The 14,928-nt window shown below is 36.2% G+C and overlaps 1 protein-coding gene across 12 annotated transcripts in view; it reads left to right on the forward strand.

Moving 5' to 3' along the window:
* NRG1 (neuregulin 1) overlaps nucleotides 1-14,928 on the forward strand; it is a 1,136,884-nt gene that overhangs the window by 1,090,929 nt on the left and 31,027 nt on the right. For 11 of the 12 annotated variants that reach the window (XM_030937748.1, XM_030937743.1, XM_010370860.2 and 8 more), the window contains one exon: nucleotides 5,793-5,922. In XM_030937748.1, the coding sequence (XP_030793608.1) occupies nucleotides 5,793-5,922 (130 nt within the window). Of the gene's footprint in view, nucleotides 1-5,792; nucleotides 5,923-14,928 lie in introns of those variants that run through there. The other variant, XM_030937750.1, reaches the window with a different exon arrangement.

Below are 14,928 nucleotides of genomic sequence, written 5' to 3' on the forward strand. Positions count from 1 at the left end.
CAGGATCTAATGATACAGGATCTAATGATTGCTTTGTGGGGTATACACTGTATACTCATGCTAATTCCTGCTAATTGTCAAAGAAGAATAGTGGCTTTTTATCAGCAGTTTGCATTTGTGTAATGGTCCTGGTCTACTGGTTTTCTCTCCTTCACTGATAAGGAAAACACCATTTAAAACAAGCAAGAAAAGCAAACCATCCTTTACAGCATTATTTTCTTTTTAGCCTGTCTTGAGAAGAAAAAAACCTAGCATTCTACGGGAAATACTGTTTGATTCCATGGGAAAATATTTAGTAACAAGCAGAGAACACTTGATTATTTCTCAGCTATTTATTCTGCATATTTACAAAATGGACAATAGTATTATTTCCAACATCTTAAGTTGTAAACAAAGTTAATATTACATTTCACATACCATGGACATGACACTATTTTAAAATATTTTATACTTTAAAAAATTGTTATGATAACACATAATATATAATATTGTAAGTAAGTTTAATTCTTGTAATTTGGGAATTCAGTCAGAAATATTAAAGAATTGTGTAGATCTTGAAAGGCTAAAATAATCATGCATTTATACTAATTTCTCTTAAATTGTTCATTTTTATTTTATAAGGAAATTAAGTGGTTATACATTTTTGACAAGTAGTTTTGATAAAGTTAAACATAGAATATTGATATTTACTTAATGCTTTATAATCATTCAGTGATTGTCACTCCAAGTTAGGCCATCTTTTTTCATATTTTGCAGAAGAATAATTTCCTAAGAAACAACTATTGAGGCTTGGTTATATATGTAAAATTTCAGTCTGGACAGAATTTCTTTTTTTACTTTTGGTTGCTCAATATTTATGTCATTAGTAATAGCAACAGTATCATATATTTGTGTGCGGTGTTGGCAACTGACAAAGTGTTTTAATAAACGTGGCAACAACCCTTTGGGATCTCATTTTGGGGTATCTCATTCTAGGGCAGGTAGATAGAGAGAAGTCCCACAGCTAATAATTGGCAAATTGTGCCTTGGCCCTGATTCTTCACAGCCAACTTCAGTGTTCATTTCACTACATTTCATCTATGAAGGTTTTCTTCTACGGATAGTTAGTCATGGTCTTACAGTTTTTAACCCCAGTGATTTTGGTTGTTATCACTATGTCTTGCACATAATAAACAGTCACTAAAGAATATGGGTCAGGCACGGTGGCTCACACCTGTAATCCCAGCAATTTGGGAGGCTGAGGCAGGCGGATCACGAGGCCTAGAGATGGAGACCATCCTGGCCAACATGGTGAAACCCCGTCTCTACTAAAAATACAAAAAAAAAAAAAAAAAAAAAAAAATTAGCCGGGCATGGTGGCTTGTGGCTGTAGTCCCAGCTACTCAGGAGGCTGAGGCAGGAGAATTGCTTCAACCTGGGAAGCAGAGGTTGCAGTGAGCCAAGATAGCGCCACTGCACTCCAGCCTGGCAACAGAGTTAGACTCTGTCTCAAAAAAAAAAAAAAAAAAAAGGATTGTGGAAGGAGGTGATGAAGGAAGGAAGGAAATAAGAAAGGAGGGAAAGAAGGAAGGAAGGAAAGAAAGAAGGGAGGGAGGGGCAGGCTGGAAGGAAGAAAGAGAGGGCGTGAAGGAAAGAGGGAGTTCTGTTGTGTGGTAAAGGATTTTTGGAGCCCCTAAATGATGATAGTAGTCCCCAAGTTCTCAGCTATTTCAGAGAACTGTCCAGCTTCCCCTGCAACTATCATTTGTCCTGACCTTTTTTGCCAAGGCAGACCAGGTCTAGAGTAAAATACTACAAAATACATTCTCTGGTATTAAAAAGGAATGGCCAAAACCGTAATTACTTTTGCACCAACCTAATAGTAAGTTGCTGCTTTACCTTATACTTTCTTCCTTACAATACTGTAGTTGCTGACATACCAAAGAAAGTGTGTTTGGGATAAAGTGGTCACATAAATGGCAAACATCAAAGTAACATCAGATTTTGTAGTGTTTCTGATCGCTGTTCATTTAGTAGTCACTAGAAGATAACTCCCAAACTGTGAAAAACTAGCCACAAATCAGAGGGAGACAAGGTTTAGGAAGCACCGAATGAGTGAGAGCTACTTCACCTTCCTGGAGCAACTATTGCGAGGGGGGTCATCTTTTATGTATTGAAACTTATTTTATCTTCCAAATTTTAGTTTACCTTTAATACAGCTCCTCCCACCTCCCCCAGAAAGAATGCTGTTTGCTCTGTTTGGCATAGGACCCTTTTTGTCTGTTTCATTATGTCCTGGTTGAATTACCAAATGGAAACTGATTTAGGAATACTGAGTGTGTACGGCACAGAGAAAAAAATCACTGCAAAATTTATAGGCCTGTGTAAGACTGTCAGCGCACTGTGTTCAAAAAAGGAGAGCAAAAGGAAACCTGGCAAAAATCTGAAGAGTGTATATAGCACCATCTCCATCCTGGGTTCTTCTGACAGTTACAACTTATTCCTGTGCTTGGCTGCTGGTTTGGAGCAGCTGCTTCCAGTCAGTTAACACTTCGCATCACCTGGGAGCTCATTGCTGCCTTACAATTTGTGATCATTTTTTGATCTCACTACTGCTAAAGGATAAAAGTGCTAAGCATAATAATCCATAACTGTATGAGATACTTGCTACTTCATTTCCTTCCAAGAATCAGTTTGCTGTCAAATATCCCATTACTAGTTTCGGGTAATGATCTAAGAATTTCTTAAATGAATATATCAGAGCTAGGGGCTTCAGGATAGCATTACAAGGATAATCATTTCAGGGAGATATATTTTTAAGGCCTTTTAAAAAAGGGTTGTTTCTAGTTTTTAACATATTTGTTCATCTTATTTTGATGATCTCATAAGATCAGAAATTCTAAGGAAGAGGTATGTCTGTGTGTTGCTTATATCACTGCTATTTTTTATTGTTAGTTTACATTTTATAAGGAGTGTCTACATTTTGGGGGGAGGTGGAATGTTGGTTTTGTTGTTTTTAGCAAAAGCCTTGGCATTTGTCCTGAGAGAGCCCATGCAGTGTTTGCTGTTCAGGATGCATGAAGGGTAATCTTTAGCAACCTGTCAGAGATGCAAAGGCCACTAGGGTCTGCTTGAGGTTCAGAGTTCCTCTGCAGGACTGCATGGTGACAGCACACCGCAGGTGGCCCATTCAGCACTGTCACCTGGGGCAGCAAGGATACCCTGCTCCATTTGTCATCCCATGGAATTCTGTCAGCAGTTGAAAGCCTTTAAGCACAAAACCTTTAACATTCAAGGTAAACTTCCTAATTTTTTTTTTTTTTTTTTTTTTTTTTTTTTTGAGACGGAGTCTCGCTCAGTCATCCAGACTAGACTGCAGTGGTGCGATCTCAGCTCACTGCAACCTCCACCTCCCAGGTTCAAACGATTCTCCTGCCTCAGCCTCCTGAGTAACTGGGACTACAGGCACCTGCCACCACGCCCAGCTAATTTTTGTATTTTTAGTAGAGACAGGGTTTCACCATATTGGTCAGGCTGGTCGCAAACTCCTGACCTCATGATCCACCCATCTCGGCCTCTCAAAGTGCTGGGATTACAGGTGTGATTCACCGCAGCCAGCCAACTTCCAATATTTTTAAAGGCAATTGCCGTGGATGAAAATATTAATACATAGCACCTAAATAAGTAGTCTTTCACATGAAAGGATAATATTATGTTAAAATTATATGCTGTGTGATATATAGAAATGTTGTGTACTCCACGATTTTACAGACCAAACAGTGCAAATCGTGTTTCCCCTCTTCTTGAAGAAGATGTTAAAGTATAACTGATAATTGATGGTAAAAATCACCTGTCTACTCATTCTTTCTTATTCCTTTTGTTTAGTTTGTTTGCTTTGTAGGCCTGGAAAAGATGCCTTGAAATGTATTTTGAAAATAACTTTTTGTTGGAGTAATAAAAAATTAGTCCAATTCTTATTTATCCATAGTAATGATTCCAGAATAACATGCATCTCCTTAGGAATAAAGTTCTCCTTTAAAAAAATAAATGAATAGCATACATCTTTGAAGTCCCCAGATTTCCATTGTCAAGCTTTTTTTCTCATTGATACATACCCAAATTAAGAGCCTTCCCTACTTGCCCATTAATATTTGCTGCTACTCATTGAATGCTAGTTTTTTTGTTTTTTGTTTGTTTTTTTTTTTTTTGGCCAATTCCTTTATCTAGATTATTTATAATCTCTACAGTATTCTGTAAGAGTGCCATTACCCCTGTTTTCTTGATGGGAATATTGAGCATCTGAGTGGTTAAGTGACTTACTCAAAGCCAGTAGGAGACAAGATTTGAACCACATCTGTCTCCAAAGTCCAAGTTGTTTTGAGTGTCTTTTGCTGTTATTTGAAAAAGCCATGCTGAGATCAATGAAAGAGGTCAAAAAACATGCCTTAGACAGGATAATAAGAGGCAAGCAAGGCCATGAGTAATTCAGAAATGGAATAATCAGATGTTGAGTATTCTAGTCAGGTAGAATAAAAATCAAGCAGGGGAGAAGACAAAATTAGGTTATGTGTCAAAACAAAATGTAGACTTTCGAAGGAAATGAACAGGAAAGGCAGAAGAAAATGGAAAAGTAATATATGGCAGGTCAAATAAAAGTAAACAAGGGCATATGAAACTCACATGCAAATAATAAAATAGAAATTAGTAAGGAAGACAGACAAGGAATTAAAAATTCATAAGAATGTATCAGTAGACAAGAAAAAAAATTGCCTCTAAAGATGGATTTTTTTTTCCCCTAAAAGTGTATATAGAATCTACACTGGCTTGATATTACTGGTTTTGCTTTTCATCCTGATAATATCATTGATAAACATTGTATACATCAGACTATTTTTGGTTGGGACTGAGTATTGCCCATGGTGTTCCCAATGATATGAGAAGAAGCATCCTGGTACTAAATGCCCTGGTGGCCTGGGGCTGAGAGGTTTGGCCTTGTATAATTCACGCACCCACTTTCATGTAATGTGAAATTTGACGAGTGAATGTTAAGTTCATCGTATGAAGGTGTTGCAAACCAAACTTGAAACATATTTCTACCTCTCATTCTAAATGGAGATATTTTGCAGTGTTTAAGTCTACATTTACAGTGATATTAGACTCTTTCCATTTCCCTAAAAGTATGATGACATTTGGACATTCAACCATGTTCCTCTAAGAAATTAGAGTAGAAAAGAAATTTAGAAGAGAATGAATTCTAATCTGCATGTTAATATGTATCTGACTAATAATCTGTAACGTTTTCATTTGGAACAAATAAGCCAACTTGTGTTTCTTTTTCAATATATACATCATGTCTAAAAAATATAGTCAATAGGCATGTAAAACATTTCAAAAATAAATAATTTTATCAATTAATTGCCATCAAAAATAGATGTCTAAATTGAGCTGCACTGAGATGACTTTATGCTATTACCTTGAACCTTCCTGAGAAATGTACTTTACTTAATGACAATAGAGCTTCTCTTTTCCAACTACCTGGAAGATAAGATATTGGTTAAAAAATGTTGAGCCCCTTTTCCTATTTAGTTATTATAAAATTAGTTAACTCTATAATTCTCTCTTTTATAATTTGATTCTATATAATTAGACCCACAAAGTGCTTAACTTCTTTGCTATTGTTTATAAGGTCTGCAAGTGTAGTGAAATCTGTACCTTATGTGAACTCTTCCTTTTAGGATTATTTCAGATTAACGGCTGCTTAGAAGGGGGAAAAAAAAGTCAATGTTAACCTTTCTCCTTTCTCTCCTCTTCAGCTACATCTACATCCACCACTGGGACAAGCCATCTTGTAAAATGCGCGGAGAAGGAGAAAACTTTCTGTGTGAATGGAGGCGAGTGCTTCATGGTGAAAGACCTTTCAAACCCCTCGAGATACTTGTGCAAGTAAGAAAAGAAATTCTGTGTGTGGCTTATGTCTATAACTCCCTGTTTCAGATGATTCTATGTCTCATGATGTATTGTTGCTTTTTTTCCAGTTTTGTTGCATCATGTTGAATAATGCTGTTTTATATGTAGAGTGTTTTAAAACATTCACACCATTCGTCATCACTCCTCTGTCATATCCAGAATTGTTTTTTGCTCTTTTCAATGTGTGTGAGGTTTTTTTGGGTTTTTTGTTGTTGTTGTTTGTTTGTTTTTGCCATGTTATTTATATGGTTGCTTTCCTTGTGGTTTTTCTTGTTGTTATTCGAAAAGATATCACAGAGGCCTATAACTTTTGATATCTACTTTTACATCCAGTGTATGAATTAAGCTGCAAGATAATGTTGCTTTCTTGTCCCAGTGATCACCTGCAAAATGAATAAGACAACAAAAAGAAGCAGAAGGGCAGAAGATTATTTACTGACATGTATCTGTTACACTTGGGATTGTCTTATTGTTGCATAACTATTTTTTAAATGAAGTTTAGTTTTATATCGCTAGTAAAAAAAAAGAGAAAAAAGTAAGTTGCATATATTTGGAAATACATTGTGTGTAGCATCCCTGTGGGTGACAACAGTGTTCTTTCATTTGTCTATAGATCTATCTAGAATAGCACTTTCTTTCCAATGATCTGAAGCAGTGATGCACCATTAAGAAGTATGCAATTTAGGCCCCGGCGTGGTGGCTCACGCCTGTTATCCCAGCACTTTGGGTGGCCAAGGCAGGCGCTCTTACAGAATTCTGTAGAGATCATAAATAATCTAGATAAAGGAATTGGAAAAAAAAAAAAAAAAAAAACACTGGCATTCAATGAATAATAGCAATTATTAATGGGCAAGTAGGGAAGGCTTTAATTTGGTCAGGAGATGGAGACCATCCTGGCTAACACAGTGAAACCCTGTCTCTACTAAAAATACAAAAAATTAGCCAGGCGTGGTGGCAGGCGCCTGTGGTCCTATCTACTCGGGAGGCTGAGGCAGGAGAATAGCAGGAACCCGGGAGGCGGAGCTTACAGTGAGCCGAGATTGCGCCACTGCACTCCAGCCTGGGCGACAGAGCGAGACTATGTCTCCAAAAAAAAAAAAAAGAAAAAGAAGTGTCCAGTTTATTCTCTCTCAAAAGGCAGCATAAGATAGTGATAGTTTCAGTACATTAAATATTTAAACCTTGTAGTAAAAACTAATAGGACTCATTAAAAAGTACATTTATTTTGCCATGCATTTTAAGTCTACTATTGATATTTTGTCCACATGTGGTATATGGACTTAAAATTTGATGTGGGCATAAAAACATATTTAATGTTTTATTGAAATGATGAAAATACACATTTATTTTGCTGTTCACTAATAGCTGTATCCCAAGAGCAAGGTATTTTAAAAGTCGTTCCTTAAAAAATGTAGCATAGAACATCTAATAAATTTTGCCAGCAGTCCCCAGCTGAAAACACGCAGTGAGGCCATTGTTCTAAAGCAGCAATGCTTGTTTTAAAGGAGGGAAAACCTTTTGCCATAAAAATTGTTTTCTGCTAGAATATTGGCATGGGGCTTAAATCTTGACAAGGAAGAACAAGTCTGTTAGAGAGGCAATTGAACTGATAGGGGCAATTATTAGCAAAATGAAAAAGGCACCAGAAATAGTGAACAAGGACATGTCCCTTTTACATCATAGAAATACTATATAAATATTTAGTGCCAATTCTAGTAAAATCTTAATTATGTTTATAAGTAAGGAAGTCCATCTTAAAAAACGTATGTTATAAGGCAAAAAAGCAACGATCGAAAATGCCATTTTGTAGGCCATGTTTTCTTGCTCTCTGAGCTGTGGTAGATTGGAGGTGTCTGTAGTGTGCCTGATGGGACCTCTGGCTCTGGACAAGCACCTTCCAGAACTTCTCCTTTCTTGCACTCAAAAGCTCTTCTCTGAAAAGAATAGATACAGTGCCAAAACAAGACAAGTTTTGGTGGTTGTATAGCTGATTTTATCAAAGACAGACAATTTGTAAAAGTAAATATAATCTGTTAGAGTGAATAAAAGACTTGGAGCCAGAACAGTAGAATTCTAATCTCAATTACTAAACATCTTTTACAGAAATAAATAATTTTTAAAAGCCAAAGTGAAATGATGATAGGTAAAAGTCTTGCAAAAATATTAAAGCAAGATGAAATACAAGTATGAGGCCAGGTGCATGCCTGTAATCTCAGCACTTTAAGAGGCCGAGGCAGGCAGATCACTTGAGCCCAGGAGTTTGAGACCAACCTGGACAATGTGGCAAAACACCATTGCTACAAAAAAATACAGAAAAACAATTAGCCAGGCATGGTGGCATGCACCTGCAGTCCCAACTATTCGGGAGGCTAAGGTGGGAGGAACACTTGAGCCCAGAAGGTTGAGCCTGCAGTGAGCCAAGATCATGCCACTGCACTCCAGCCTTGGTGACAGAGTAATACTGTCAAAAAAAAAATTAATAAATAAAATAAAAAATAGGCCGGGCGTGGTGGCTCAAGCCTGTAATCCCAGCACTTCGGGAGGCCGAGATGGGCGGATCATGAGGTCAGGAGATCGAGACCATCCTGGCTAACACGTTGAAACCCCGTCTCTACTAAAAAAAATACAAAAAACTAGCCGGGCGAGGTGGTGGGCACCTGTAGTCCCAGCTACTCTGGAGGCTGAGGCAGGAGAATGGCGTAAACCCGGGAGGCGGAGCTTGCAGTGAGCTGAGATCCAGCCACTGCACTCCAGCCTGGGTGACAGAGCCAGACTCCGTCTCAAAAAAATAAATAAATAAAATAAAAAATAAAAAAGAGTATGTAGAAAAGATCATTCCTTTTAGATCTGAATTATCTCATATGACTGTTTATTATTTAAAAAATAATCTTAGAGATTCACTTCCTGATCATTAAAATATTCAAATCTGTATGCTCGCAGCAGAATAAAAATCTGTCTGATTTAGTCTTTAGTTCTGCTGACTTGCTGTGAATACAGCACAAATATAAGACATCCCCATATTTATCATAGCAAATTGGGATGAACCAGGTTTGTAATTTGTAAGACTTTCTCTGATCAAAATAGAAAATGCCAGAAGCTGAGAAGTATAATCTATAAAATATGAGGTTCATTTGTTATATGGGGAAACCTTGTTATTTTTCCTAATCTTAAGCATGCAGCGTAATTGTATTTTAATAAATCTTCTTGAAAAAACATTTAAATTATAGTTCCTTAAATTCATCTCCTTTTTAAACAATGTACCCATATTATCTATGTTTCATATTTTTACTTCTTCAGAAAAGCAACTGTGACCACTATATTTTAATTATAGTAATGAAATGTGATCATTTTTCATCATCGCTTTGCAAAGATTTACAAGCTGGGTGAGTGCATGTGATAGTTTCTGCATACCTCTAAGGAACCAGGGCAGTTCTTTTCCCCATATTAATTTCAGCTATTCTTTAGCCCTCCCATGTCCAATACAAAACATGCAATCACGTAAGTGCTGTTCAGTTTTTTCATTTTAATATTGTGCCAACAACTGTAATTTTTCTTCACTCAGCACAGTTTCTCATTAAATCTTAAGCCTAATCCAGAATTGAAAACTTGCTATATTTTAAAAATCTTGAAGTGAAACATTTGTTACTCTTCTAATAATTATTAAAGCCCCAAGCCTTGAATGAACACTGCATCCTCCCTAATTGTCTAGTGGATCATTCTTGCCTTAGAACTAGATTCTAAGAAAATTATACCTTTTTTTTTTTGGAATTAGGATCTTTTAGGTAAGTGTTTTAAATTATTACTGGATCTTATCAGAAAGAAAATCTCTGACATCTATAATTTTGATAAGTTTCCCCCTCCTTTGAGATGGTGACTTTATTCATACATTAAAGCAAGCCAGAACCTTGACGGAAGAATTGGAGAGTATATTTTACATCCAAAGTATTTCAAACCTTTCTTGTTAAATGAAACATTTTCTTTTAAAAAATCCTGTATGTAAAACATCTATAGCACTAAAAAATAATCACTACTGAGAATTTAAACACAGACATATTATACTAGGTCTTATGATAATACATTGTTCACTAGACCACTTGAATAGAAACAGAAGACAAAAATACTGCATTGGCTCATCACGGTCCTGTCTATGAAGCCAGTTCATAGTTTCCATATGTTCTATCTGTCTAGAGCTAAGCTTTGCTGAAGCTTGAGCCACGTCATTGAAAATCAGCTTTATCCCTGACTAAAGACATGACTCAGAAACACCACAAGCCTGGAAGTTTCCAAGCAGTCTCTCTGGTCACCTAATCTGCTGTTGTCTTCTTGGGAGTTGAAGTAGAAGATTTTGCAACAAGTCTCTTTTGTCTCTTTGCTTAGAACAAGGTGTTTCGAATGGATTAAACATATTAGCATTGAAACACTTCTCTGAGGAGAGGTTTCCGGATTGCTTGGACCTCCTCCTGGGGATTGTGTGGCAATTTCAGTGGTAGTTCTCATCTTTTATATTTTTTTCTCTACAGTAATTTAAAATTTATTCTGTGGAAAAAATAGTTACTATTCCAGATTATATAAAGATGAGAAAAGAATCATTCCATTTTGTACCCTCTGATGCTTTATATGGTCCTGTGGTTCAAAGAAACAAGATACGTGAAATCGAACATGAAATTGTCCAGTTTTCCTCTTGCATCCTTTCTTTATTTTTGTATATCTGTTCTTCTAAACAGTTTCAGTGGAGAAGTACTTTGGAAGATGTTGATGTAATTTTTTTTAATCAAAAAATTATTTTATATCAGGCTGTGCTTGTGAGTCCAAAATGTTGTCCAGTGGACAGATGTGCCTTCATCTGGAGGGGTTTAGAGTTTTAAAGTACCAATTCTGGTGAACAGTCTTATGTCCTTTCACTTCAACTCTCTGGACAATAAATTTATTTATAACATGAAGTTAATATGTTCTCCAAATTTCTTCCCAGGGAGTCAGTGAAATTAAATGAGTTCATTTCTGCTAAAGTACTTTTAACTCTGGGGAAGCAAAATTTATTTTTCCTTATAATAAAAAGTAAATGGTAGTATTACATTCTCTCAGTAGACATTGGAAAAATATATACACCTGTTTTAACAGACTGTGTTATCATGTTTAATTTCTTTTTTTTTTTTTTTTTTTTTTTTTTTTGAGACGGAGTTTCGCTCTTGTTGCCCAGGCTGGAGTGCATTGGTGCAGTCTCAGCTCACTGAAACCTCTGCCTCCCAGGTTCAAGCAGTTCTTCTGCTTCAGCCTCCCAAGTAGCAGGGGTTACAGGCATGCGCTACCACGCCCAGCTATTTTTTTGTATTTAGTAGAGATGGGGTTTCACCATGTTGGTCAGGCTGGCCTCGAACTCCTGACTTCAGGTGATCCACCCACCTTGGCCTCCCAAAGTGCTGGAATTACAGGCATGAGCCACCACGCCTGGCCTGTGTTTAATTTCTAATTCTTTATTTAAGAGTAGTAGTTTTATTTGGTTTGTTGGGACCACCAGCTATCTTTATAACTTTTCTTTGATAGATCATTTAATATTTCTGATCGTTAGTTTCCTTATAATGTAAAAACAACAAAAAATGAACTTAATTTGGAAAGATGGAAGGTATCTATAAACGTAGACTTTTATAATTTTGTATAATGAACGTTTATGAAGCCATGTAGGGTCTTATTATATTATACATTATTATAAGAGACAGGTGTGAAAAACATAAGCATAGGAGACAAAATCACAACAAATATAATACATTAAGTTTGATAAATGAAATATTTATCAAACTTATTTGATAATATATATTATGTAAATGAAATATTTATCACATTATGCCTAAGGTCGCAATTTTTTAAATTTTTGCAATCAGACCTTGGCGATGACCTCGAGCAGTAGGATATTAAAAACTCCCACATGCTTAGTGTTCCAATAATGGAACACTAGGCATAAATGGGTTAGCATTTGTTTATAGAACAGCTATTTGCCAGGCATTTTTTAAAACACAGAGAAAATGTAAGGAATGGTGTCTGATCTCTGGGAACTCAGTCTGTTTAAGAAAATGAAATTGCTAAAATAGAAAATCAATAAGTGAATATATGCCAAATGGTACAATGCTGACTATTAAGGTAATACAAATTTAAAGAAGGTAAAGAAAAGACTGAAATAAGTTAATGAAGACTTTTTAAATATAATGATCATTTATAGAGTCTTTCCTTTATACCAGGAAGGCATTGTGGTTGTAAGAATTCTTTCTCTGAGACACGGTAACATGCAGCCTAATTCTAGGAAGTAAAACAAACAAATGAATGAAATAAAGAACTAAGTTAAACAGTGGAGCCACTTAATGACCTCTGAAGGTCCAGCAGAGGACTTTGGGTATATTAATAGCTAGTAGGGAGTCATAGTAACTTCTGGAGCAGGAGAGTAGCACCATAGACATAGCAGATGTTTAGGGAAGTGAGTCTTCCGTACAGGCTAGAAGAAGTCTGGGGACTAAGTAAGATGGGAAGAAAAAAGTCAAAGACATCAAAGGCACTAGCTAAGGTTAACATTTTATAAAATACTGACATAATGATGCTGATGATAGTAACTTTTATAATATATATTAGTAGCTGGATTAACATAATTAAACAAGGGGGCAATGGTACAAACTCATAGTTGTGTCCTGCAGTCTCATCATCATGGCTGCAGAAAGAGAAATTTGGAAGAAATAAACAGGATATATACTGGGTTAGAACTTCCCGTCCATAAGAACACACTGCTAACTCCAATCCCAGCCTAGAAGAGTTCTGAGAATCAGTGTTACACTTGCCTGTAATACTTCTCTGTTCTTGAATATTGTAACATTTAACAGATACAGACAGTATTTGTGAGAGCAAGTGGTGGGACTCATGTGGCTCTACATAATGAGCTCTTCAGACAACTGTGTCTTCTATTTCTTTCATGTCCTCATGTATCTAGAATCCTACTATGTGCTTATGATGAATTTATTAACTCATTTAGCCTTTAAATCACTGAGGTAGAGTTGAAGAAAATTCTTTAGTATTTATAGGATTCAGTTCAGGTGTAGTTTTGCCTAAAATCAGGTACATTGGCTAAGTGTTCTGAATAGCTTCGTTCCTCTCATAAAAATCAGCTGGGCAGCTATATACATTTATTGAGCTCCTGTGAGACAGGCTCTATGCTCATGCTACTTATAAAGTAGTGAACAAAACCATACTGGTCTTTGCCTGATGGAGTCTGTAGGCTACTGCAAGTAACCATCATGTTTCATATAATTAATTGAATTATAAATCACAGATTTGCCAAGTGCTATGAAGGGTATTAAGTGAGCTAAGGGAAGGTACAATGAAAGACCTAGTCAGAGGCTGACTCTGCTCCATGGAGAAAAGAATAAAAAAAGAGTATGCAGTCATACTCTTGAGATGTATACAGAGTCAATTTAAAATATTTCATTGTGCATATATACCATATTTTCTTAGTCCATTCATCTGTTGGTGAACACGTTGATTTTATAACTTGGCTATGGTGAATAGTGGATTTTTTATAACTTGGCTATTGTGAATAGTGAATTTTATAACTTGGCTATTGTGAATAGTGGATGAATATTTTAGCTAGATTGATTTAATTATTCCACGTTGTATCCATAAATCATAATATCATTTTCTACACCATAAATATATACAAGTACAAATTGTCAATTTACAGGAAAACGAATACACAATTTTGAAATATTTATATTGAACGGTTTAAGGAAAAAGTGAATATTTAGATGTTTCATCACAGAATGAGGCTGGTGAAGTGGATAGAGCTATAAAGCCCCTCAGACCCCCTAAGCTGTTTGACAAGACAGGGAAACTTCCTCCAGAGAGGAAAACCAAACCACAAATTAGCAGTCGATATGTCATTGTGTCACAATGACATGGAGATGTATGGGATGTAGATTGATCCCATATCCGATGAAATTGTTTGACTCCCAACTTAAGGATTCATCATGTAGAGTAAACATGGGCAAGAGTTTTAGTCTGCAGATGAGCATTTCAGAGCAAGCTGTGCAAACAGAGATTTGGGAAGGGCACCAAGGTTCAAACAAGAAGTTAATTCACAAACACTGCCACCCTCATTATTGGGATTGTATGTCCTGGACATTGAAAAACAACATTTGAAAAGCCAGGACAACTTAGGTTTTTGTTGTGTTTTGTTTTTTTCTCAGCATTTACCCATGAGTCTAGTGTGGCCACTCTATGTATCCTCTTATCTCATGGATTGGAAACTAGTCCCCAGATTATCATTTAAAAGAAAATGGAGGATATATACTGTCTGAACAGTGGTGGGGAGATATAGGTTGGATCTGAAGGAAACATTACTGGAACATTTTATATTTAATATTTTCTTTAATGATGTTAAAGAGGGCATTCCCTTGGGGAAATAAATGTCTTTTGCAGATGATGCTAGAAAGAACACTAAAACACAAATTAGAAAAGCATATACAAACCTCGAGAAACTTCACTTGAAGGTAGATAACAGAATGAGGTTCATCTTGGAAAAATGCAGACTAATAGTAACAATGCATTTGGGAAAGAATAATCTACAACACAGATACTCAGCCAGTGAGTGGGCGAGTTCTAGACAGAATGCTGAGCTGGCTAAGAGGTGAGAAAAGTCCGTGTTTGCAACACAATACTGTAGGAAAACAGACCAGCACAGTTGGAGCTGGCGTAGACACTGCCACCTCGAGTTTACAAAGAGAGAGAGCAAAGACTTTGGTGTCTGATGCTTACTCACCAATATTCCTTGATAGAGATGTGTTGACATTTCCATCATTTAATATTTGTAAACATAGACATCAAATAATTTCAAATACCACAGCTAATATTGAGGAAAAGCAGACAGATAACAGGGACTTTTCATTTTTTGACAAAGTATTTTTTAAATTGTCCTAATATTTCATTGTGGAGTGATGACTAGAGAGAGAG

This window comes from Rhinopithecus roxellana, chromosome 9 (genome assembly GCF_007565055.1).
Source record: "Rhinopithecus roxellana isolate Shanxi Qingling chromosome 9, ASM756505v1, whole genome shotgun sequence".
Classification (NCBI taxonomy): Eukaryota; Metazoa; Chordata; class Mammalia; order Primates; family Cercopithecidae; genus Rhinopithecus; species Rhinopithecus roxellana.